Here is a 27,756-nt window from a genome sequence, read left to right as displayed (position 1 = left end):
ACAAAAATTATTTTTCTTATAACCAATAGAAAAATACTGTTGAAAATGCATAAGGATTATAATGTATTCATAATGAATTAACAAAGCTAAATCTAATCAGTGTTCAAATTTTTTTTTAAACTCTCAAAATTCTGCAATTAAAACCACTTAAAATCTTTACCCAGGCCACATGTTGTGGTATTCCAATTAAAAGAATCCAGATAACAAATTAATGTTCCCACTGATACCAAAAAAGTTCAAATATAAAAATCAAATTTAAAAAAGTGACTGAGAATGGTGCTTCAAAGAGTGAGAGCCTACCAGACTGACTCTCCTGTAGGAAATACCTATAACATTTGGAAGTAATATAAAAAGTAGTAAAGCTGACAACCTAGACAAACCAATGAATGAATCCTTGAAAGACACAAATTACCAAAACAGATTGAAGAAAAAGAAAGCTATATTTATAAAGAAATTGAATTTTTAATTAAAAACCTTCCCACAAAACTCTGGGCAAAAGGAAACAACTGTATTAATACTATACAAACTCTTTCAGAAAACAGAGGAGGTAACATGTTCCCATTCATTTTATGAGGCCAGTATTATCCTGATTTTAAAACCAGACAGATAAGGCACATAAAGACAGACTAACTTCACTCATGAACACAGATGCAAACAGTATTAAACTGAATGCAGCAAAATCCAAGGAATGCAAAGATGTTATATGAAAAATCAATAAAATGCACCATATTCATGGAAGGAAGGAGAAAAACCATATGATCATCTCAATAGATTCAGAAAAAGCATTTGACCAAATTGTGACACCCATTCATGATAAAAATTGCTAGCAAGGCAAAACAGAAATAAGAACTTCCCCCCTGCAAGTAGTAGTAAAGGGGAAAAAAAAAAAACACAAAGCGGCTGGGCGCGGTGGCTCACACCTGTAATCCCAGCACTTTGGGAGGCTGAGGTGGGTGGATTACCTGAGGTCAGGAGTTCAAGACCAGCCTGGCCAACATGGTGAAACCCCTATCTCTACTAAACTAAAAATACAAAAAAAATTAGCCAGGCATGGTGGCGCATGCCTGTAATCCCAGCTACTCGGGTGGCTGAGGCAGGAGAATTGCTTGAACCCAGAAGGTGGAGGTTGCAGTGAGCCAAGATTGTGCCACTGCACCCCAGCCTGGGCAACAAGAGTAGAACTCAGTCTCAAAACAAAAAAACCCCACAAAGCAAAAACTTCAACCTACAGCTAACATCACATGGGATGGTGAAAGACTAAATACTTTCACCTCTAAAATTAGGAACAATGCAATGCTCTTATATGGTCTAGATGTACTATATGTACTAGAGGTCTTAGCCAGTGCATTAAGACAATAAAAAGAACTAAAAGCATAAAGATTAGAACAACTATAATTACTCCCAAGAAGCATGATTGTGTATCTAGAAAATCCTAAGGATCCAAAAAGCTACTAATAAATGAATTTATCAAAGTCTCAGTATACATGATGAATATATTTTAAAAAATCAATTGCATTTCTATATACTAAGAATTAGAAAATATTTTTAAACATTTCATTTATAATAACAAAAAATACTTTTGTCATGAATTCAAAAAAAGTTATGCAAGGCCTGTCTACTGAAAACTACAAAACACTGCGAAAGTAAATTAAACAAAACCCAAATAAAGAAAGAAATAAACCAGGTTCACGGATTGAAAGACTCAGTAGTGTTAAGACTGCAGTTCTCTCCTATAGATTCAATTAAATCTGACCTATAGATTCAATAAAATCCCAATCAAAACTGTAGTTTTAAAAAAATTGACAAGCTGAATTAAAATGTATATGAAAAGGCAAAGAACCTAGCCAAAATAACTTCTTTAAAAAAAGAACACACTGGAAGAATTCTACCTATTTTCAAAATTTACTATAGAGCTATACTCATCAAGGCAATGTGGTATTGGCATAAGAACGGACATATATACATTTATGAAACAGAAGTGAGAGTATGGAAATAGATACAGACTTATAAAGACAATTGCTTTTGGCAAAGGTACCAAAGCAATTCAATGGGGAAAAGACACTCTTTTCAAAATAAATGACAATGGAATTAGACATCTGAAGGAACAAAATGAACCTTGACCCTGACCTCACACCATGCACGAAAATAACCTGAAATGGATCATAGACTAAGAGCTGAAACTATTGAACTTATGGAAGAAAACATGAGAAAATATTTTGATACTGTGTTTGGCAGGACACAAAACTCAGGAACCACAGAAAAAAAACTGATAAAATGAACTTCATCAAAATAAAAAACTCATGCTTTTCTTTTTTTTTTCAGACGCTCTGTCACCCAGGTTGGAGTGCAGTGATGTGATCTTGGCTCACTGCAACCCATGCCTCCTGGGTTCAAGCAATTCTCCTGCCTCAGCCTCCCGAGTAGCTGGGACTACTGACGTGTGCCACCATGCCCGGCTAAGTTTTTGTATTTTTAGTAGAGATGTTAGCCACTGTGTTAGCCAGGATGGCCTCAATCTCCTGACCTTGTGAGCTGCCCGCCTTGACCTCCCAAAGTGGTGGGATTACAGGCGTAAAACTTCTGCTTTTCTAAAGCCACAGTTAAGACAAAAAAACAAAGCACAGACTGGGACAAAAGTTTGCAAAACGTATTTAACAATGTTGTAACCAGAACATATAAAGCACTCTTATAGCTCAATTATAAACAAAATAACCCAATTTGAAAATGGGTAAAAGATTTCAATAGACACATCACAAAAGAAAATATATAAGTGACACATGAAAAGATCCATTACTAGTCATTGGAGAAATGAAAATTAAAACGATATAGTACTACACACCCACTAGAATGAAAGAAGTCTGACAGCACTAAGTGTTGGTGATAATATGGAACACTGCTGGAGGCAATCCAAGATGGTGTAGCCACTCTGAAAAAGTTTGGCAGTTTCTTATAAAGTTGAACATATACTTACCATATGACCCAGCACTCTCACTCCTATTATTTGTTCCAGATAAAGGAAAACATATGCTCACACAGTTTTGTGTGTGAATATTCATAGCAACATTATTTATAATAGCTAAAAATTAAAAACAACCTAAACTTCCATAACAGATCAGTCTAAGTTTTGATATATCCATACTACAGAATACTGTTCAGCAATAAAAAGGAAAAAGGTAGGCCAGGTGTGGTGACTCATGCCTGTAATCCCAGCACTTTTGGGAAGCCAAGGTGGGTGGATCACTTGAGGTCCGGAGTTCAAGACCAGCCTGGCCAACATGATGAAACTCCGTCTCAACTGTAAACACAAAAATTAGCTGGGCATGGTGGCAAGTGCCTGTAATCCCAGTTACTCAAGAGGCTGAGGCAGGAGAATCACCTGAACTCAGGAGGTAGAGGTTGCAGTGAGCCAAGATCATGCCACTGTACTCCAGTAAGGGAACAGAGTGAGACTCCATCTCAAAAAAAAAAAAAAGGGAGAAGTATATGCAGCAACATGGATGAATCTCAAAAATATTATGTGAAAGACATACGCAAAAGACTACACGCTATTTGATTCTATTTATATAAAATTCTTGGCCGTGGCTCACACCTGTAATCCCAGCACTTTGGGAGGCTGAGGGTGGATCCCCTGAGGTCAGGAGCTCGAGACCAGCCTGGCCAACATGGTGATACCCCATCTCTACTAAAAATACAAAAAATTAGCTGGGTGTGGTGGTGGGCACCTGTAATCCTAGCTACTTTGAAGGCTGAGGCAGGAGTCTGAACCAGGGAGGCAGAGGTTGTAGTGAACGGAGATCGCACCACTGCACTCCATCCTGGGCAACAAGAGTGAAACTCTGTCTCAAAATAGATAGATAAATAAAAATTCTAGAAAAGGCAAAACTACAGTTACAGAAAAGCAGATCAATGACTGCCTGGGGTTGGGCTGAGAAGAAGACAGATTACAAAGGAGAACAAGGAAGCTTTATAAAAGTGATGAAAATGTTCTATATTGTGATTGTGGTGGTAGTTATACATCTGTATGTAATTACAAAAATTCATCAAACTGTACACTTAAAATGGATAAATTTTATTGCATGTAAATTCAGCTCAATAAAGCTGGGGGAAAATGCAAAAATATGAATAAAGTTACTTACAGGTCTCGCTTATTAAAGCAGAACAGCACTCCCAGAAGAGTTGTCAATAGGAATGCTAAGCAAACAGGCACGACTATGGCTTCAATTTCTCCTTGAGCTTAAAAAAAAAAAAAAAAAAAAAAAAAAAAAAAAAAAAGAAAGAGGTGTGATGGGAAATAATGTTGACATATGAACTAAGAAGATGAGATAATACAACTTCCCAACCAGACTTACTGTTGAAAAGATAAAATACAATCCTAACTATTTTTCAAGGTCTCTTCAGACTTGATGATTTTTACCCTCTTCTCTCTTTGGTAAATCACATCCCAACCATTTATGTCTTATACATTAACCTGGCCGCATAGCATAAAATATATGTTGGTTGGGGGATAAAAATGATCAGTGTATCGGGTAATCTACTGGGTTAAAGCTTTCAAACATAACCATTTGTAACATTTATGATCTGCATTTGGTAGAATCTTAGTAAAAGTTTATCTCTGAGTTCTAATACTGTATAACAGAGAAATTATGTCAAAACAAATATAAATACTGGGTAAAATGGAAAAGCTATAAAAACATAATTGAACTACACATTTAACCTTCTAAAAAATAAAAATGCAACTCTCAGAAGTTTTAAGAGTTATTTACCATTTTTCAAAAGGAGGATATAGCTGGTACAGGGCTAAGAACTTTAGGAGCTGCTCAATGGGCATGAGGAGTGGCACGAGTAGGAATAAACTAAAAAGTAAACAAGCCTAAGATCCCTAAATACCACACAAATCCTCATCTGCATTTAAAAGAGGACTTGTTCATCAAATTAATCACTAATTGGGATAATTAACATTGGAGATTTTTTAAATGACTTTCCTAATTAATTTTGAATTTTACTTAGTCTTTTACAGTAAAAAAAAGTATGAAAGTAATATTGCAGCCATATACTATTCACTTAATTTTATCCTTCCACCACACATATCCCTTTGTAAGTAACTACCATCCTATGAAGCTCAGTAGAAATCAAGAAATCAGATAAATGCTTGAGAATAAACTATGGGTTGGCAAATATTAACTCTTAAATGCTAAGCATCATATATATATATATATGGGTGTATGTATATATATTTATGTGTGTATATATATTGATATATGTGTGTATACATATATTGATATGGGTATGTGTGTATATATATATAAAATGCCAAATCTAATTTAGGCAGAAACTTTGCTTTATTAAACATCTGCTTTTATGTTTTCAAGCCTGTGCCTTTGCTCATGCTGCTCTCTAAGATGCCACCTTCTTCCTATTTGTCCACATACTAACTCAAGGCTCAAGTATTTTCTTCTCCATAAAACCTTTGAAGGTAAAATTATCCACTACTGGTATATTTAAATTCCTACTCTATTTACTGTCTACATAGTCCACAGGTTCTCCTTTTTCTGATTTACTTATGCAAAATTTCTTCAACTAAGCTGTAAGGTCCTCGCTGGCAAGACTCATGCCATGTGAAGAAGCCATAATGGATCCATGAGACTACAGATAGAGAATTGAAAAAAGGTAGGTTATAAAATAATACTAAGTATAATTTAATTTTAGGAAAAAAATATATACAGAGAAGAGACTAAAAGGATACACAAATACGTTATTTTGGGGTAAGGGACTAGGACTAATTTTTCTTCCTCTCTACATTTTACTGTACAGTCTAAATTCCCTATAATGAACACCTATGTAATAAAAAAATTTTAGGCTGAGCATGGTGGCTCATACCTGTAATCCGGCACTCTGGGAGGCTAAGGCAGGAGGACTGAGGCCAGGAGTTCAAAACCAGCCTGGGCAACACAGCGAGATCCCATCTCTACCAAAAAAATTGTTTTAACTAGCCAGGCATGGTGGTGCCTACCAGCAGTCTTAGTTACTTGGGAGGCTGAGGCAGGAGGATTGCTTGAGCCCAGGAATTTGAGGTTGCAGTGAGCTATGACTGCACCACTGCACTCCAGCCTGGGAGACAGAGCAAGACTCTGTCTCAAAAACAAACAAACAAAAAATATACATATGGGCTTTTATGTGTGTGTGTATACACACACATACATATATACAAAGCTCTGTAGAGATGGCTGGTCTCCACAGAAATACATAAAATATACATTTTTAAGTTTATTTTTTAATTTTTCTCAAGATTATGGTATAAAGTTTTATTTTAAATAACATACCTATTAACATACCACCACATGGGACCAACCTTATCCCAGAAACTATACTCATTACTGACCCTAACAGCAAAGCTCAGGACCTTTTATCATTTATTTTATGTAGTCACTCATTCATTTATTCCCTCATTCAGCAAGCATTCAACCAACAAGGCACATGGAATTTACTACTTATCATTAACTAGGCTGGCACTTGGGGGTGGGGGTTACAATTATGGTAAAATAAGGTAATTTTCTATAATGATTCAAAATGTAGGGGGAACAAGAAAGAATGTTGGTTAAGTTTGCTTTAGGGAAGATACAGAAGAGCCAGATGATGAGGTGAAGACCTCATTGGGGGCAATGCACTAAGAAAAGTTAGCATGAGGAGCTTGCAGTTGAAGAAAATGATGATGAAAGGGTACGCACAATCAACAGGACTTGACACTCAGCTTATGTGAGAGAAAAATATACGAATACATTTATTGTAATCACATCTAAATTTATGGCTTTGGCATAGAACGAGGGAGGAGAAATGTATTTGGGAAGGAAAGAGAAGATGGCTAAAGCCATGGACAGAGTTTGAATAGGCAAGTAAGAAAACAGGGTCAAGAGGCCGGGTGCAGTGGCTCATGCCTGTAATCCCAGCACTTTGGGAGGCCGAGGCAGGTGGATCACCTGAGGTCAGGAGGTCGAGACCATCCCAGCCAACATGGTGAAACCCCGTCTCTACAAAAATACAAAAAATTAGCCAGGCATGGTAGTGGGCACCTCTACCCCAGCTACATGGGAGGCTGAGGTAGGAGAATCACTTGAACCTGGGAGACGGAGGTTGCAGTGAGCTGGGATTGCACCACTGCAGTCGAGTCTGGGCAACAAGAGCAAAACTCTATCTCGAAAAAAAAAAAAAAAAAGAAAATAGGGTCAAGAACAGAGCCCCTGGGGAATACAAACCATTTTAAAGTTAAAAGTAGATGCCAGCCACGGTAGCTCACGCCTGTAATCCCAGCACTTTGGGAGGCTGAGGCAGGCACAACACAAGGTCAGGAGATGGAGACCAACCTGGCTAATACGGTGAAACCCCATCTCTACTAAAAAAAAAATACAAAAAATTAGCCAGGCATGGTGGCACGTGCCTGTAGTCCCAGCTACTTGGGAAGGTGAGGCAGAAGAATCACTTGAACCTGGGAGGTGGAGGTTGCAGTGAGCTGAGATCGCACCACTGCACTCCAGCCTGGGTGACAGAGCGAGACTCTGTCTCAAAAAAAAAAAAAAGCAAAAAAAGGAGAAGAAGAAGAAAACACCAGAGAACAAGGAGACTCAGGAGACTGTGCTAGCAGAAAAAGTATGGTTAGAAAACCCAAGGGAGGAGGGAGTTTCAAGGATGGAAGGCCAACAGAGTCAAATGCAGAAAAGGCTGGAGGCAGTGGCTTATGTCTATAATCCCAGCACTTTAGGAGGCCAAGGCAGAAGGATCACTTGAGCCCAGGAGTTCAAGACCAGCCATCTCTATAAAAAAAATTAGCTGGATGTGGTGGCACTGGTCCCAGCTACTTGAGAAACTGAGGTAGGAGGATCACTTGAGCCCAGGAGGTCAAGGCTGCAGTGTGCCATGTTCATGCCATTGCACTCCACTGTAGCCTGGGCAACAGAATAAGACCCTGCCTCCAAAAAAAAAAAAGTAGAAAAAAGATGAAAACTAAAAAGCATGCAGTACATATAATGATCAAGAGGTCTTCTGAGTGACACCAGAGAGGTTTCAGTGCAGGGGTGGGGTAGGACCCCTAATTTCAGTATGTTAAATACTGAGTGGGAGGTACGGGAAGTGAAGACTGTAAAGTGGACTAGTCCTTCAAGTAATCTCTCTATAAAAGAAAGAAATGAGGACAGAGAAGGAAAGAACACACCCAAACCAGTGAAAAAAATGAACCCACATGGAAAGATATACAAATTCTTTTAGGATTTTTAGTACAGCTGAATATAGTCAGAAGCAGTTAATAAAATACCAAAAAGGTGAGGAATAACACTTTCTATAAAGAAACCACCAACCAAAGCCAGATAATATAAAAATCATCATGAATCCAGAGATGTACTTTTTAACACAATTTTAGCACATAAACTAAGTTCATTTCTAACCTAAGTTTGAGAAAGAAAAAAACCAAACTTCATTATTTCTTACCAAACTTTGGGGTAGTAAAAGTGAATTCTGGACCATCCTTCCCACCTTCATCTGTGTATGCTGCCATTCGTACCATGTACAATGTGTCACTAGTCAAAGAGGACAATGTATATTCTGTGTGGGAAGAATCCACATTCACAGCTGGAAGAAATAAGAACTGTGCTTCATTCAACTATTCAATGCTTTTGCTTATTTGGCCTACATTTGGCATTGTGAAAGTGTTAAAAAAGAAGCGAAGTATTTTTTGTCAGAAAACAACTTTTATAATGTTCTGACATAATTTTATGTTCTAAAGCACAACACAATACTTTTTCAATAAATCCATGAAAGTAACCATAAGGCAAATTCTCAGGTGTCTCCTGAGGCCAATATACTATAAGATGTATAAGAAGAACAGACTTAAATTAGTACTTAAAAGCTTAAGGAAAAAATAACTGATTCTTAATAACTGATACAGTTTTATTACCAGTTTCATTTCCAATGATGGTTCTATAAAATATAGTATAATTTCTGATAAATCCATTCTGAACATCAACAGGAAGTTGGTCCCACTCTAAGACAGCTTCGTTTTTCCCTACTTTTTTTGTCCGAACAGTAGGTCCTTTGGAAGGTGCTGTAACAGAGTGAACACATTTGCTAACTGAAAATCATTTACAATCTAGTAAAATTTCCTTGTCATAAAATCATTTGAACATAATGAGATACATCTTTATTTAAAAGTGATAAAATGTTTTTGTTAATACAAAGCCCTAAACTTTTTTTTTCAAAGAAGTGAGTTTGGACTTACGAGCTTGTTTAAGGTATGCCTTTATGGATTCAGGGCTTCCTGGTCCGTCAGCATATACTGGAGTAACTGTTATCAAATAACATTTGCTCTCTGCTAAGTTCCCTAAAGCAAGAATAGCAGATTAAGCATGTTTTTCCATAATGAAAAAGTCAAGTTAATACCGTAATTTATTTTTACATTATAATTTCATGACCACTTAATTTTCTTTTAAAACTGCAGTTTTCTAAGTAAGCATTGTCTTTTGTGTACTGGATTCAAGCTTAATCAGGTAAAACTGTCTGTAAAAGTATTGCCAATGCAGTGGATAAAAAATACATTGTTAAGAACAATGATGGTATTTACACTTAGAATTTATAAAACAATGATCTCAAATTACTCTGGATTTTATAGAGTCTGACAATTTTTGTATGTCTTACCTACAAGAGAGAACAGCCTAAGGAGCAAGACGACTAAAGCAGTAAGACCTAGGGGAAAGCACTAATGGTCCTAGTTTGAGAGTTGGAAAAAAGGGTATCTTAAAAAATTTCCTCGGCCAGGCGCTGTGGCTCACGTCTGTAATCCCAGCACTTTGGGAGGTTAAGGTGGGAGGATCACTTGAGGTCAGGAGTTTGAGACCAGCATGGCCAACATGGTGAAACCCCCCTTTACTGAAAATACAAAAATTAGCTGGGCATGGTGGTGGGCACCTGTAGTCCCAGATGCTTGGGAGGCTGTGGCAGGAGAATCACTTGAACCCAGGAGGCGGAGCTTGCAGTGAGCCGAGATCGCACCACTGCACTCCAGCCTGGGCGACAGAGTGAGACTCTGTCTCAAAAAAACAAAAACCAAAACAAACTTCCTTTATTTTTATCTTTTTTAGCATGCACCACTAAAATTTTTCTTTTTTATACAGTATATTATCTGTACATATTAGAAAATGTTTTATTGAAATTTATACCTTCAATAAGAATGTATATTCCTTAACTATTACTCATGAAGTTACATGCTCCTTTACCTTCTTAAACAGATTTTACCTTTTCTTAATGATTCAATATTACCAAAAAATGAACAATTTTTATATTCTACTCTAATGTGATGCTTTCAGGGTTACTGAGCAACATACGACTACTTACCCAAACTTAATGTCTCCACAACCTATGCTAGCTTCTATTTTTTTTGAGATGGAGTTTCATTCTTGTTGTTCAGGCTGGAGTGCAATGGCATGATTTTGGCTCACTGCAACCTCCGCCTCCCGGGTTCAAGAGATTCTCCAGCCTCAGCCTCCCAAATGGCTGGGATTACAGGCATGTGCCACCACACCTAGCTGATTTTGTTTTAGTAGAGACGGAGTTTATCCACGTTGGTCAGGCTGGTCTCGAACTCCCGACCTCAGGTGATCTGCCCGCCTCAGCCTCCTAAAGTGCTGGAATTACAGGCGTGAGCCACCGCATCGGCTGCTTCTTTAAAAAGTTTCTATTGGCTCTGAGCAGTGGTTCACGCCTGTAATACCAGCACTTTGGGAGTTTGAGGTAAGAGAATCACTTGAGGCCAGGTGTTGGAGATCAGCCTTTGCAACACAGTGAGATTCCCTCTCTACAAAAAAATAAAATTAGCTGAGTGTGGCAGCATGTGCCTGTAGTCCCAGATACTCCAGAGGATGAGGCAGAAGGGTCACTTCAGCCTGGGAGTTGAAGGCTGCAGTCAGCCATGATCATGCCACCATACTCTAGCCTAGGCAACAGAGTGAGACCCTGTATTTATTTTTTTTTAAGAAGTTTCTATAGTTATTTCCAGCCATTTCAGGACTTCCTAAGCTCCACCATGTTTTTAATTTGATAAAGTCAGTAAACTAGACAACCAAGCTTATTAAAACTGTACACTAATAACAGGTAAGTCCAAACAGCCTGTATTATGACTAAAGCTCAAAAACTTTATGGCAGGAATCTCTCTGCTTAGGGCTTTTCTCTAATTAACCATATTATTCACAGCTGAATTCTAATTATTAATTATCAACAAAAGAATATAAACTGAGTTTTTTTCTCTTCAAAGTTGTTGTATCACTTTATAACCACTTAAGCAGCACCATAACACACAGACTGGAGCGCTACGATTCATCACTTCTGTCCTTTGTTACTACTTCCAATTGAAAGACATAAGGAAATCTGAGTTCTAGTTCTGCTTCCTCTATCTGATGGTTCTAAGACATTACACAAGTCATCCAGATGCTCTAGGAAACTATTTTCTCATGTGAAGGATGAGGTACAGAGAACATATGACTAATCAGCAGCAAAGGTTGGACTCTTATATTTCTCTATAGTTTTAGGAGTTTTCCCTTGACGATAAAATCATATTGGGGTACAAAAAGAAGAAAGTATTAACCCCACTCTGTTCATAAAGAGACTGTAATTCAGAGAGGTTAAGTATGACTTGCTGAAAGTCACACATCTAGTAAGTAGTGAGGCTATGATAAACTGGAAGTCGTTTCAACAGACCAAAACACTATAAGCAAAAGAAAAAGCTGCCTAAAGAGTTAGAAAAAGGTATCAATTTAGATGTTTCTAGCCAGGTATACCTCTTAAATAGGTGCGATGCACGGTACCATCTTCTTGTTGCCAGTCTGCGATACAGGGTGCTTTATCTGATAACACACACCACTCAAGTATATATTTCTTTACAGATTCCCTTGGAGTAGTCCATTCCACCCAAAGCATGTTATCTTTGGGGAATGCTTTAAGATCCATTACAGGGCGAGTAGCTTTAAAACAAAGTTTGAATATTGAAATAATAAATATTAACAAATTTGAAATTTCCATATTTTACAGTCATTTCCAAAACATGTGATTTATCAATTTTTGTAGCATATATTTCCTTGCATAAAAGCACTTTATTATAACTTACAGGTAAAGTAGTCAATTTTTAAACTTAGATTTTGCTTCCCCGCTGGGCATTGTGGCTCATTCCTGTAATTCCAACATTTTACGAGGCCAAGGCGGGTGGATCACTTGACATCAGGAGTTCGAAACCAGCCTGGCCAACACGGTGAAACCCCGTCTCTACTAAAAATACAAAATTAGCCAGGCATTGTGGTGCGCGCCTTTAATTCCAGCTACTTGGGAGGCTGGTGCACAAGAACCGCTTGAAGCCAGGAGGCAGAGGCCGAGATCGTGCCATTGCACTCCAGCCTAGGCGACAGAGCAAGACTGTCTCAAAAAGAAAAAAAAAATTTGCTTTCCCTAAATTCTTCAAATGCTTTCTGTTTGTAATTGCAATTTTTCTTCTTTGAAAGCTACAAATAAAGCTACAGATAAACATTTCAGTCATATGTATACAAAGTTCTCAAAATCTTGAAATAATATTTTAAAAACCAGGTAAGTAATCAGAATATGCTTAAATGAATGAAGTAGCTTACTGTGAAGTTTAAGTGAGCATGTAGTGATGGAAATGTTTCTTGCATCCTGATGAAATTTGTCTGCTGACTGATTCCTAAAAATGCAATCACTAGCTGGGTTTGGTGGCATATGCCTGTAATCCCAGCACTTTGGGAGGCCAGGGGAGATCGCTTGAGCTCAGGAGTTCGAGACCAGCCTGAGCAACCTGGCGAAACCCAGTCTCTGAAAAAAAGAAAATCATTATTTATAAAATTTAAAAAATTAAAAAATAAACAAGTGATTATCCCTGATACTGAGGAGACAGTCTTAGATAACTTGTGTTTTTTATGGGAGCCCTGTCCATACCTAACCACCATTTTTCCACCCAAGAGTCAGGCTCCATCTCACAGATACAAACCTTGAAAGTCACAGGCAGGGATAGTTAAAACAGCTGCATCTGATTTGCCAACAAGATTTCTTACTATTAGGGTTGCTACATAGCGATCATTTGTGAGATTTACTGTCAGTTTTGTAGCATTAACTGTGTAATTTTGTAAATGTGATTTCCATCTTGTGAGAGTCACTTCATAATCCAAGATTTTTCCATTGGCTTCAAAAGGAGGCAATGTCTGTAATAAAATAATTTATTTTTAAAAATAATTTCATAAATCTTGAATAAAAAATCAGTTTTTCTTCATATTCACAAATCATGCCATTATGTCAAATCTCTAGATATTTAACTGGAAAGGATTCACAATCTCCATTTTAAATTTGGTTCTAAAATAAAACTAGTACATACTAAATGAAGAGTAAAAGCATGACCTCAACTAAAAAAGGGTAAGTAGTAGCATCATTCCGTTAGCTTTTGGTTCTGTATCAATTCTGCACTGTGGCTATGTAGGTCTAAATTATTTATTTTATGCTTGAGTATTTTTCTACCTTCTTTTTTAGTATGATCTACTCATGCACTTACCAGCATACATTTTGATTATCACAAACTTTTATTATTTTCTGAGTTACTCTGGAAAATTCCAAAGTACAAAAACAACATTCCTCTTTTTATAGAACTTATACTTTCACAGAACTGTACTTAAATACCTATAAGGTATTATTTGTAGTTTATGAACCTGACTTCTATATAATATTAATACATATAAAGCATTACCTTTCTATTTAGTAAAAATAGTAATCAAATGCTTTGCTATTAAGATGAATAAAAATTTATCTATTTAAAAGACCTCCATTCATAATACCATACAAAATTATTTATAAGGGCTGGGCGCGGTGGCTCATGCCTGTAATCCCAGTACTTTGGGAGGCCGAGGCAGGCAGAACATGAGGTCAAGAGATCAAGATCATCCTGGCCACCGTGGTGAAACCCTGTCTCTGCTAAAAATACAAAAATTAGCGGGGCGTGGTGGCGCACACCTGTAGTCCCAGCTACTCAGGAGGCTGAGGCAGGAGAATCACTTGAACCTGGGAGGCAGAGGTTGCAGTGAGCCAAGATCACGCCACTACACTCCTGCCTGGCAATGGAGCAAGACTCGGTTTCAAAAAAAAAAAAAAAAAAAGATTTATAAGAGATAAAATATAAATGTGATTTTTTACCTTCCACACGAGTTGTACAGTTCTGTAGCCTTGAGTATGGGATGGATCTATTTTATACCAGAAACTTGGTGCTTTAGATGGTCCTAAAGAAAAGACATAAACTCCTTAAAATAAAAAGGTTTTAACAGTAAAATAAAATTCTGCAAATTATTCTTTTACTTTGTTCTTAATACTCTTGCCCTCCAATTGCATGGTGTCTCTACCTCTTTATACCAGCATTTTCCCAACCCAGCACAAAACACCTGGCTCTTCCTTTAGTCAGGGTGATAGCCTGATATTCCAATTATACTGGAACTCTTTTCTAACCTCAAAATTGTAAAGGTAAAAATGTATTCTGAGCAACAACTAAAGAGGCATCACTCTTTCTTATAACTTCATGTTCTTTATTCTGTTTGTGTGCTGGCATTGTATTTATCTACTTGAATCTCCTGTACCAGCAGCCTTTTCCCAGCCTTCCTGGTCTGCCTGTCCTCACTTCTGTTTTGTCATCTGTAATTGCCTCTTCATGATCAACACATCACTGCTTAGATTTTATTCAACTCCTCTCTTATTCTATTAAATACCAGGTCTTCTAATTATATTTATAAAAATTTTGAAAAATTAGTTAATATGATTTTTTAAAGAAAAAATGAACTTTTTAAAATAAAGTTTTTAACAGTAAAAAATAAAAATGAAATAAACATAAGTTGATACTACTTATCGCTGAAAATCAAACTGGAAAATCTATTTAAACACATTGCTTACCCCTAAATATTCACAGGAATAATAAAACAAATTAAGATAAATGTACTAAAATAAGTTTATTACTTTATATAAGGATGATTGAGAGTGATGGGATGTAATAAAAACAAATTCACAGTATTGTTGTGATAATCACTAACCATCTGAAAAAGCAATCCATAAAACATAGTGTTTTTTTTCCAGAGACAGTGTCTCGCTCTGTTGCCCAGGCTGGAGTGCAGTGGATGACTGTAGTGCACTATAACCTTCAGCTCCTAGGCTCAGGTGATCCTCCCACCTCAGCAACCCAAGTAGCTGGGGTTTGGCCACCATACCCAGCCAAAACATAAATTGTTAAATACCAGTAATTAAATTCGGTTTTAAAAATACCTGTAATATTAATTTTTCAAAACTTATAACAGCCATTAAATGTAGCATATAATTTTTAATTTTTTAGCAATAAGTAATATCAACTGACATTTCATTTTTACTTATCATTGTTAAGCTTTTTGTAAAAAGTTTGTCTTAAAAAAATCAATGGCATTAACTGATTTCTCAAAATTTTTATGAATATAATAACAAGATATGGTAGTCAGTAGAATAAGACAGGAGTTGAATAAAATCTAAGCAGTGAGGCTGGGTGTGGTGGCTCGTGCCTGCAATCCCAGCACTTTGGGAGGCCGAGGGATGTGGTTCACTTCAGTTCAGTAGTTCAAGACCAGCCTGGGCACCATGGCAAAACCTTGTCTCCACAAAAAAATACAAAAATTTGCTGGGCATGGTGACGCATGCCTGTAGTCCCAGCTATGTTGGGGGCTGAGGCACAAGGATCGCTTCAGCCTTGGAGGTAGAGGCTGCAGCGAGCCGTGTTCATGCCACTGCACTCCAGCCTGAGCAACAGAGTGAGGCACTATTTCCAAAAAAAAAAAAAAAAAAAAATTTAAGTACTGATATGTTAATCATGAAGAGGCAATTACAGACAACAAAACAGAAAGGATAGGACAGGCAGACCAGGAAGGCTGGGAAAAAGGCTGCTGGTACAGAAGTTAAAATAGATAAATTCACATGAGTACAGTGCAGCACTCAAACAGAATAAAGAACATGAAATTATTAAAAAAAATTATGAGCTGGAAATATTTCCTAACATAAAGGGAACCCAGAGACTTTATTCACACATTGATTTGACAAAGATTATGTACACTTGTCCATTAAAAATGCACACAGGCACTAACCACAATATTTTACCTACATTTTAAAGTATTTCATGAACTCCTCCCCATATATCTCATTTTAAGAATTCCTGGTCAAGACAAAGCAATCTGGCTGAGGACTCCCACAGCAGCAATAGCAAAACTGATTTCTTTCTCAGCATTTATGAGAGAAATCTTAGGGCAGAAGGGTACTTTTCTGCCTTTGATGTTCTCAAGTCACATGACCTAAACCTCTAGAAGAGCTGGAAGTAAAGGGATATAGGTGGTAGGGGATTTTTTTCAGCCACAGCTACTGCCATTGATAACTAAGAGGTGAGTCTGTGATAGGAAGGTCTCAAAATGAAAAATCTATGCCACGGGATTATTTCTTGAACTTAGTAACATCAGATGCTTTGCAGTGAGGATCTTACTTTAGACTGTACACTCTTTTTGTGCCTTTTTAATTCTATATCATATATATTATCTATAGGAGAAAAAAGGAAAATAAAAACTAACCAACCAAAATTCCAGGATCAACCGCTTCCCAGGGGCTTATCAAGTGCTATTAGAAAAAAAATGAATAAAAGGTATAATACAAGTATATTTTTGATAGTGGGGATCTAAGGTATAGTTTGCTAGACAGTGTGGTTTTAATGATTCAGGGTATGATTCTCTAGTTAGGAGTATCTCTGGACAAGTCTCCTTGAATAAAATGTTCTAGACTTATCAACAGTTAAGTTAACGGTTTTCTGATAGTATCTAAGTCACCATTCCATGATGAATTTTTTTTTTTTTGAGACGGAGTCTCGTTCTGTCACCCAGGCTGAAGTGCAGTGGCGTGATCTTGGCTCACTGCAACCTCCACCTCCTGGGTTCAAGCGATTCTCCTGCCTCAGCCTCCCAAGTAGCTGGGACTACAGGCGCCCACCACCACGCCCGGCTAATTTTTGTATTTTTAATAGAGAAGGGGTTTCACCATATTGGCCAGGCTGGTCTCAAACTCCTGACCTTGTGATCCGCCCACCTCGGCCTCCCAAAGTACTGGGATTACAGGTGTGAGCCACTGCATCCGGCCTCCATGATAATTTAATTAGGTATCAAATAGACTTATACTATCAATGATCCATATTCAATTTTACATCTTAATGTCCTTAAAAATTAAAACGTTAAAATACTGCAGTTTGAATAAAATGATCACAAACTAAGAAGCAATGAGGCTATATTATTAAAACCAGAACCAGTTCACATCTGGAATTCCAATAGCTTTACTTCTTCATATACTTATGTACTTACTATCTTCATAGGTGATCCCACTTGCTTCTTCACTCCAGTCACTCCAGTATCCCTTACCATCTTCCTTCATACAGCGAATCCTAAACACATATTCTGTAAAAGGTTTAAGGTCTTGGACAGTGAATGAAGATCGGGTGGATGCTGTGTCTTCAGGAGGAATCTGAAACAAAGCAAATCAAACAACAGAAAACCTCAATTAGTAAGGTCTTCTAAATTGTGTTAAAATTCAGAAACTTTTTTTTTTGAGGCACAGCCTTGCTCTGTTGCCCAGGTTGGAGTGCAGTGGTGCGATCTTGGCTCAACACAACCTCTACCTCTCCCAGGTTCAAGCGATTCTCCTGCCTCAGCCTCCTGAGTGGCTGGGATTACAGGTGCCCGCCACCACTCTCAGCTAATTTTTGTACGTTTTTAGTATCAACAAGATTCACCATGTTGGCCGGGCTGGTCTGTAACTCCTGACCTCAAGCAATCTACTTGCCTCGGCCTCCCAAAGTGCCAGGATTACAGATGTGAGCCACTGCGCTCAGCCTAGAAACTATTTATTTTTGAGACAGAGTCTCCCTCTGTCGCCCAGGCTGGAGCTCAATGGTGCAATGGCGCGATCTCAGCTCACTGCAACCTCCGCCTCCCGGGTTCAAGTGATTCTATTGCCTCAGCCTCTTGAAACTATTTTATTGACACAAGACTAATACATTAAACTCAACCTCTGGAGAGAAATAAGTGTAAGTTAAAAAGCAGTCCAAATCAGTAAAGTTATTTGGTTTTAGAAGTATGGAAACATCTATTATCTTTCCTTTTTTCCCTTTATTTCTTCCACAGGGCCTGTAATATAACTTAGGATTTCTGCAGGAAACAGATGGCACACTCCACTTAGAATAATTCAAGGAGGGCTTCATAAAGGGACTACATGCAGAGTATATGGAATCCTTAGACAGTGCAGTTAGTACTCTGGGGCTTAGAGCTGTTTCTACCTCTAGGCCCAAAGGGATGAGGGGAAGTACCAGAACCTGAAAGAAGCCGGTCAGCTAGAGAGGGCTGTCTTGACAGGCAGTGACCCTAAGTTGAAAGACAGCCGGCTGGGTGCGGTGGCTCACGCCTGTAATCCCAGCACTTTGGGAGACTGAAGTAGGTGGATCACCTGAGGTCTGGAGTTCGAGACCAACCTGGCCAACATGGTGAAACCCCATCTCTACTAAAAACACAAAAATTAGCTGGGCATGGTGGCACACACCTGTAATCCCAGCTACTCGGGAGTCTGAGGCAGAAGAATCGCTTGAACTGGGGAGGTGGAAGTTGCAGTAAGCCAAGATCATGCCATTACACTCCAGCCTGGGCAACAAGAGCTAAACTCCATCTCAAAAAAAAAAAAAAAAAAGACAGCCAGTTCCTGGAAGGAAGCAGGGAAAATCAACATGCCAATTTCACTTTTCTTCTGTCTTCTCTCCTGCCTAGTCCCTTCCTTCCATTAACCACAGTCACAAGGAAGCTAGAAAGAATGGGAACCCACAGATGAAATCTATACAGGTCAGCATGACACAACAAAGAGAAGGGTAGAGCGTAGATGTGGACAGGCAAAAGGAAGATATCCAGCCCAATCAAGAAAAACAAAAGTTTTCCTGGCTTTTAAACTTGGCTTTCAGAAAAAAAGAGGAGATTCAATACAGATAAATAACTGGTCATATTACTCTGATAATTTAATATTAGATACAAAATAAACATCAGTCTTTTTTGTAGCACTGAATTAAGATTCTATACTTAATACCACATTTTGAAGAACTTCAGGTATGTATATTCTCTGTACAACATGAAGCATTAATCCAATTTTGTTTTATTGCTTTTTCTGATTGTATTCTGAGCACTTTAGATAAGCGGGGTAAGGAGAGAAGTAGTAAAGTCATTAGCCCAATTCCCTAACAAGCTCACTGTGACCAGAGCAACAAAAGCAAAGACATACTGTTTGTGATAAATGGAATCAAAACAGAGAAGAGTATGGATAGCTGAATGCTATGGTGATAGCCTTTTTAAAAGCTCCAAGTATTTCTTTTGCTGGTAGCATCATCTTTGGGTATACTATCATTTTCAGTCTTACAAGTTCCCTATCAATCCCTTCCTCTACCTCAGTGGTTGGCAAACTTTCTATAAAAAGGTAGATAAAATATTTACTAATATTTTAGGCTTGTGGGCCAGAGACTCTCTTTGCAACTACTCAACTCTTCCACTGTAGAATAGAGACAATATGTAAAGAAATGAGTGTGGCTGTGTTCCAGTAAAACTTTATTTACAAAAACAAGTCACAGGCTGATTTTGGTGGACTGCAGCACACCAATCCCTACACTAGCTACCTTATCCTTATAATCTCTTTATTTTTGCTCCTCTACTTAATTTGCTTTATTACTTGTATTCTTTGTAACACCCATCAAAAATGCCATTTCTAGGCTGGTAGTGGTAGCTCACATCTGTAATCCCAGCACTTTGGGAGGCCAAGGTAGGGGAATCGCTTAAGGCCAGGAGTTTGAGACCATCCTGGGCAACACGGCGAGACTCCATCTCCACAAAAAATAATAATAATTTTAAAAAGCCAGGTGTGGTGGTGCACACCTGTAGTGAGACTAAGGCAGGAGGATCACTTAAGCTCGAGTTCGAAATTGCAGTGAGCCAGCGGCCTGGGCAAATGGAGACCCTGTCTCTAGAAGAAAAAAAAAAAAAAGCCATTTCCTATCACCCTATATCATTTTCATGTTTTACTTAAAGGCTACTGTATTTAGCAAAGCTGTATTTTCTATCTGGATATCTTCCTGATTCCCCTTGTTTGAAATAACGACCCAGAAGAGGTTATCAAGCAAAATATTTCACATAACCAGAAACTTAAAGACATTTAGAAAATGACTGAAACTTTTTAAGATTAGAGGGTTGAAAGAAGGACTATTTGAATAAACAGTAACTTTCAATTTACCTGGCTCCAAGTTGAGGCATCTTTGGTCCTATATTGAATGTTATATTTTAGTATTATAACACTCTTAATACTTGGGTTGGTCCATGTCAATTTTAAGATACTAGACAGTTCCTCTGAGTTGATCACTGATAAATTATGTGGCGGATTGGGCTTCACTGAAAAATAAAATAAATCCTAAGGTTTATTATGTTTTCCAATTTCATATACAAACTCAAATATACTCTTTATATTGTCCTTCCTTTATTTTACAATAATTTATCCTTACCAAATGAACTAATTTCTCTGAAAATTATGCTATGCTATATACCTTATAATGGAAAAAAAAAGATTTCTAAAGAATCTTTAGTTCTCCTTGTTAATTTACTAAATTTGTTAATCTCTTCAGGTTCATATTTCAAAAGACAAATATTTATGATATCAAATTTTTAAAAAAGAATAAAAATGGAACATACATACTGTAATTACAATGGTGTAAGATGTTTGAGAACAGAAAACATTCAAAGTGAAAACAGCTGTTAAGTGTGGTTGGATTATGGATATTTTTCTTTTTCCAAATTCTATTTGATATTATTGATTAAATGACTTCATAAAAATCACTAAGATAAATGCTTGTTTCTACATTAATTAAAATCTAAAATCTACATTAATTAAAATCTAAAAATCTACATTAAAATCTAAAAAAACTAAATATAAAAACTACTTTAATTTGTAAACTACTACAGTGTCAAATAAACTCTCAAATTCAGGTTTATAACTACCTTTATATACAGGATCAAAATTGATATGATCTGATGTAACCTTCCCAAGGGCATTCTCTGCTTCTACCCAGACTTCAATGTTGACAAAATACACAGTAGAATAATCAACAGTGCATGAGGTGGGGGTGTCACGTTTTGCTTTGCAATCAGCAAACTTGTGTGTTGCCCTAAATACAAAAAATTGAAGAATCAGTCATTAAAAACACATCTGAAAAAATTAGAGTGAAAAAAATTACTTGCAAAGAGTTTGATGAGACCTAGATTGTTGTAGCAAACTTTGCAATATAACTGCTGGTCACTAACAAAATTTCTTAAAAATAAACCTTTCTTTAAAATTAACTTTGATCTATATCTTAAAACATAAAATTATTTTCAAATTTGTAGTCTAAAAATGTTGTGCTTTAAAATTTTATGCTCCATCCCCACTTACTCCTCTCCAAAAATTATCTATTTCCTTGTGATCCCAGTGCTGTTTTTTCTTTTTCCTAAAACAGAACCCTTACTGTACCACAAATTTCTTTAAGCACAATATGCTAGAAGGTGACAGGAGGTTAGGGGTAAGAATTTCTATCACCCCTTAGCCTTTAGTCTTAGGGCTAAAATCTCTTAGCCTCTTTCTAGTCAAACTTAGGCAACTACTTTCTGATTTCTATCACCATGGAAAGTTTCAAGTAATATTACTATATTTATTTATAATTATATAAATTATGCCTCAATTAAAAATATTCATATACAACACTGTTTTTAAAAATAGAAGGATAAACCAAACCCCAAATTGAACCAAAACAAAAATGGTTAGCCTCTAAGGAGAAGGAAATAAGGTGGAGGATTCAGGAATAGAATATAGACTTTTCTGAACAAGCCTTAATACTATTAATAGATTTGACTTTTGGGATTGTTTTATATAATTATTAAGAAAAATTCCTAAAAATTAAAAGCAAAATGAAACATATGAACTTGTGTACTGAGTATGTAGTATAACCACATAGAAAAGAACTATTCCAAGTAACATTAAAACACAGTAATCTGACTATTACACATCCTTCACAGAGAAAAACAATCTTAAAATCATTCTTGGTAATCATTTTGTTGGTGCTAATACTGGTGTTATTATTCTGCAGCTGCTGTATTAACCGTAGGATAAAGCAAATGAATAATTATGTTAGTGCTGTTGTCAACTATGTTTTTCAGTTCATAAGAAAGAAGATGTAGACGTCAGGTAAATGTAATTATGTAAAAACCTATAGCCCTAATTTTAAACTGAAAATATCAGTATGAATTTGTATTTTTAAAAGATAGTATTATATCTCAAACCACAAAACATGTCCTAGCTCTTTCGACTGAAAAAATCTAAAAAATCTAAAAACTATGACAAACCAGTAGTGATGAATTCCTGTAGCACCCAGATTGTAGTCTGTAAATATTATTTCACACTAAATGAAACCAGAGAGTTTTGGGAAAAGGTTGATTCCAGGTCTGGGTGAGGAAATACATAAGATGACCCTGTAAAAGCAAGTTATATCAGAGAGCTATCAAAGGCTAAGGAAGTTGTGTCAAGACGATGAATGAGCCGGGCGGGGTGGTGGGTGCCTATAATCCCAGCCACTCGGGAGGCAGTGAGCCAAGATTACGCCACTTCACTACAGCCTGGTCAAAAGAGCAAAACTCTGTCTCAAAAAAAAAAAAAAAAAAAAAAAGGATGAATGAGCCAATTTGAGTAAACTGCCACTGATCAAAGATGGGACAATCCATAATGAATTAAAACATATCAAATATGTTTAAATATAAATTTATAATGAGAAAGAAAAGCCCTCATTATTCTACCTTTGGAGGATACTAGGGAATCAACTAATTATAAAACTGGTAATTAAGGAAAAATATTAAACCTATCTTGCTTCTCCTATCTGAACTGTACTTCAGGGTAAACCACAGTTGATAAAGGCAAGTTTTTCTTTAAGTATTTCAGCTAAAACAAAACACAGAATACCATAGTTTTGTAATTTATATACAAATTATAATCACTGATGACTGCTCAAAGCTGTAAGGGAAATACTAGTGGGAAAACAACATGATTAAATTTCAGAAACATTCTGTTGAGTTATAAAACTTTTCACAGAAGAGTATATACTATATAATCCCATTTATATGAGACATTCTGTAAAAGGAAAAAATAATCTATGGTGAAGAATATCAGACAGGTAGTTGCTCATGGGGTGGGGCACTTGCTGGGATTGACTGTGAAGGAGCAGGAAGGAACTTTTTAGGTGTGTTAGTCATGTTCTATGTCTTGATACTGATTTGAGTTACACAGGTGTCTGTACTTGTCAAAACTCACTGAATGATACACTAAGATTTGTGTTTTCACTATATGTAAATTTTATTTAAAAACATAATACTGAACTCTAATTCATGTAAATACTGAAGTGATTAAGAATGAGGTATATTAATGACTGTAACTCACTATGAAATACTGAAGTGATTAAGGGTGAGGTATATTAATGACTGCAACTCACTATGAAATACATAAAAAAGAGATAGATTGAGAGATGGAGAGAAGGATGCATAGATAAATAGGTGATAAAGCAAAGATAGTAAAATGTTAATTGTAGAATCTAGGGTATGCAAGAGTGTTCACTGTAAAACTCTTTCAACTTTTCTGTTTGGAAAAAACAAATGGGAAACTTAGTAAATACTTAGTAAATAAAGGAATAAGGCTGACAACACCCGAAACCACTGCTCAATCTTAATATCAGAAAAAAGAAAAACAGTGAAACATTATCTGGTCGTTCCTGACAGAAGTACACATCACTCCTACAAAATATTTTTTTGGGGAAAAAAAAAAATCAAACCCAAATCTGATGAAATCTGTAGATCTAAAAGCAATTTTTTGGAAAGAAAAAGACAAGGGGGCCAGGCGCGGTGGCCACGTCTATCATCTAAGCACTTTGGGAGGTAGAGGCAGGCAGATCACGAGGTCAGGAGTTCAAGACCAGCCTGACCAACATGGTGAAACCCTATTAAAAATAGAAAAAAACTGGCTGGGCATGGTGGCACACGCCTATAATCCCAGCTACTCAGGAGGCTGAGGCAGGAGAATTGCTTGAACCTGGGAAGCGGAGGTTGCAGTGAGCAGAGATCATGCCACTGTACTCCAGCCTAGGTGACAGAGCAAGACTCCATCTCAAAAAAAAAAAAAAAAAAAGACAAGGGAATATGTTAAACAATGTACAATGTATAACAGTTTAACAACTGAAATGTAAGGAAAAAGAACAAATAGAACCTATAATTTAAGAGACAAGACATAAATTCACAAAGTATGGAGCTTATTCGAATCTTGACTGAAACAAATGTAAAAAAATTATACATATATGCATATTCATGAGACAAGGGGGGAAATCAACACTAACTGAAAATGTAGTATTTTATATCTGAGTGTAACAGTGGTATGTTGTTATGCTTTTTTTAAAATGTCCTTATCTTTTAGAGACGCGTACTGAAATATCTTTGGATGAAATATGATGCCTGCGATTCTCTCTTCAAGACAATATAGGTAAAGAGTACCTTTGAAATAAGACTGGTCATGAGCTGACCAGTGTTGAAGCTGAGTGATGGGTATGTATGGGTATTCTACTATTCTTTCTACTTTTATTTTTTATTATTTTTTTTGAGATGGAGTCTCACTCTGTTACCCAGGCTGGAGTGTAGTGGTGCAATCCGGGCTCACTGCAACCTCCGCCTCCTGGATTTAAGTGATTCTCCTGCCTCAACCTCCGAGTCACTGGGATTACAGGTACCCGCCACCATGCCTGGCTAATTTTTGTATTTTTGGTAGAGACAGGGTTTTGCCCTGGTTGGCCAGGCTGGTCTCGAACTCCTGACCTCAAGTGATCTGCCCGCCTCAGCCTCCCTAAGTGCTGGAATTACAGGCATGGGCCGCGCGTGGGGGATTACAGGCATGAGCCACTGCGCCTGGCCTCTACTTTTACATATATTTGAAATGTTACAAAATAAAAAATTAAATGTTTTAAAATAGCATTTAATATTATTACTTGGTAAAATAAAAATTCCAGCAAAAATGACTAACTTTAATAAATCTAACATGAAACAAATTTAAAATAACGTACCATTCAGATTTTAAAGTGAAGTTTGTCTCCAAGTGTGTTTCCCTTCCACGATCCCACTCACACCTCATTTTCTTCCCCTCGTTCACAATGCAACTCAAATTTTTAGGTTTTTCTGGAGGCACTAAAAGGGATTAATTAGCATCTTTCAGAAAGCTTTATATCCACAAATATTATGCAATTTATATACTACCCAAGGCATTTGCGATCTAAATTAGATGAAAAAAATCAAACCCAAGCAAAAAGTATGGACACAATGAAAGGCTGATGACAATTTCTTTTCTATCCCAACTCTTACACTTCTTTTCAGGAAGTAATATATATACATCCATCCTAACTGTCATCAACTGGTTTGTTTCACATTAATTTTCCATGTAAAATCAACTTTCATTTATAACTGGAAAAAAATATCAACTGATTTCTCCATTAAGTATATTTTTAAAAGTAATATATACATATGTTTGTAAGAGGCAACTAAGTAGAAGCCAAAATGATTCATTTATATTTCTCTTCTTATTGCTTTCCCAAACTCGTTGGAAGAAAAGCAAATGCCAAAACAGTAAAGTCTGGGTGATCCACAAATTAGATAACCCACTTTTGGATCATAGTAAGTTTATTTTGTTTACTTTGTTACTCCAAGGCCAGGCACAGTGGCTCACGCCTGTAATCCCAGCAGTTTGGGAGCCCGAGGCAGGTGGATCACCTGAGGTCAGGAGTTTGAGACCAGCCTGGCCAACATGGCGAAACCCCATTTCTACTAAAAATATGAAAAATTAGCCGGGCGTGGTGGCTCATGCCTGTAGTCCCAGCTACTTGGGAGGCTGAGGCAGGAGGATTGCTTGAACCCGGGAGGGCAGTGAGCTGAGATCACGCCACTGCACTCCAGCCTGGGTGACAGAGCGAGACTCCGTCACCAAAAAAAAAAAGGATTTACTCCAGTATTTGTTCGCTTTCTTCAGGTAGCTGCTTTACACGTGCATTTTCTCAGCAATTAAGGGATACTGAGAATTACCATCATTATGTCAATTCAACAATACTTTCCTGTGGTGGGGGGGGTCTCATGTCAAATATTTCTCTAGTAAAGTGAAACTGCTTGACTTTCAGGAAAGACAGGAGACTTGTGGTTCCTACTTCTAAGCTTATTTTTTTAAAACCAAACATGTCCAAGTCACTAAGTCCACAAGTTACTACATTTTATAAAGATGAAAGGACAACATTAAAAATGCAGTTCAATAGTCATGACAAAGTCTGAAATAAGACAAAAACAAAACTTACAGCCTGAAATTATTGTGATTCCATAAACATTCTGTTCAAGCTGTCCGAATGTAAGAATGTTGCAAGTGAGCTGAATATTTAATGAAGCTATATCTGTAAAGGTGACACTGGATGCTGTTCTGTTTATGACAGTATATTGCTCCTTAGGAATAGTAAAATGGTTTGTTTTCCAGACAATGTAATTAGCATTTACATGAAAATAATCCATACATTTTTCCTTTAGCACACAAACTGCAGTGAAATTAGAATGAAGTTGTACAACTGGAGATTCAGGACTGATATAACCACATGGATCTAGAAGTTCACCTAAAAAGGAACAATAGAAAATATATAAATGGACTGAATTTTTCTGGTACAAAATGATATCTAGCTGGTAGCACTCAATGTAGAGTCCCTCAACCGTCACTAAAATATCCCTAAAGACACAGAAAAAGACAATACACAACTGAAAATTAATATGGTTAGAATTTAATGCCTGAATTTGTAAAGAAATATACAAATTATAAAGATAATAGAGCTGAATTAAGAAAAACCCATTCATGCTTTATAGCCCATGGTATAAACTATTTCTTTAAGAAACACAGACTGCCTGCAGCATGATTCATACTTGCCCCACAATGTATCCTGTCCCTCCATTTAGACCCCAGGTCTAAACTAAACTCTCCAGAAAACAGGCAGTGGTGGTCTCCTCTACACTCCTGAATGCTGTTGTGGAGTACAGTTGGGGTCACAGACAGTATACATTGTCCACACATCAAAACTCAGACAACAAAGGAAACAGCAAGGGACCAATACAAAACAGGAAGAATAGAACAAGATGGCCAAATAGTTTAGTTTTAAGAATAAATGCATGGCCCTGGGTATGATGGTTTGCGTCTATAATCTCAGCACTTTTGGGAGGCTGAGGCAAGAGGATCGCTTGAGCTCAGGAGTTTGAAACCAGCTTGGGCAACATAGGGAGATGCCATCTGTACTAAAAACAAAAAAAATTAGCCGAGCATGGTGGTGCACGCCTATAGTCCCAGCTATTTGGGAGGCTGAAGTGGGATGATGGCTTGAGCCCAAGGGGTCAAGGATGTAGTAAGCCACTGCACTCCACCCTGGACAACAGAGTGAAAATAAATGCATGGGATAAGATCCCCTATTTAAAAACAAAGAATCAGCCTAACCAACATGCTAAAACCCAGTCTCTACTAAAAATACAAAATTAGCTGGGTGTCATGGTGGGC

The 27,756-nt window shown here is 37.1% G+C and overlaps 1 protein-coding gene across 7 annotated transcripts in view; it reads right to left on the bottom strand.

The window, feature by feature from the left end:
• IL6ST (interleukin 6 cytokine family signal transducer) overlaps positions 1 to 27,756 on the bottom strand; it is a 58,267-nt gene that overhangs the window by 6,245 nt on the left and 24,266 nt on the right. For 2 of the 7 annotated variants that reach the window (XM_001144416.7, XM_054685086.2), the window contains 12 exons: positions 26,528 to 26,833; positions 25,256 to 25,376; positions 21,132 to 21,298; positions 20,374 to 20,528; positions 17,421 to 17,580; positions 14,218 to 14,300; positions 13,028 to 13,238; positions 11,814 to 11,996; positions 9,263 to 9,364; positions 8,942 to 9,088; positions 8,476 to 8,616; positions 4,137 to 4,233 (listed from right to left, as the gene is read on the bottom strand). In XM_001144416.7, the coding sequence (XP_001144416.2) occupies positions 4,137 to 4,233; positions 8,476 to 8,616; positions 8,942 to 9,088; positions 9,263 to 9,364; positions 11,814 to 11,996; positions 13,028 to 13,238; positions 14,218 to 14,300; positions 17,421 to 17,580; positions 20,374 to 20,528; positions 21,132 to 21,298; positions 25,256 to 25,376; positions 26,528 to 26,833 (1,873 nt within the window). Of the gene's footprint in view, positions 1 to 4,136; positions 4,234 to 8,475; positions 8,617 to 8,941; positions 9,089 to 9,262; positions 9,365 to 11,813; positions 11,997 to 13,027; positions 13,239 to 14,217; positions 14,301 to 16,643; positions 16,690 to 17,420; positions 17,581 to 20,373; positions 20,529 to 21,131; positions 21,299 to 25,255; positions 25,377 to 26,527; positions 26,834 to 27,756 lie in introns of all 7 variants that reach the window. The other 5 variants (XM_063810448.1, XM_063810447.1, XM_063810451.1 and 2 more) reach the window with 4 other exon arrangements.

The sequence above is a fragment of the Pan troglodytes genome, chromosome 4, assembly GCF_028858775.2.
Source record: "Pan troglodytes isolate AG18354 chromosome 4, NHGRI_mPanTro3-v2.0_pri, whole genome shotgun sequence".
In the NCBI taxonomy this organism is placed as follows: Eukaryota; Metazoa; Chordata; class Mammalia; order Primates; family Hominidae; genus Pan; species Pan troglodytes.
This window is presented reverse-complemented; position numbering and strand designations above follow the sequence as displayed.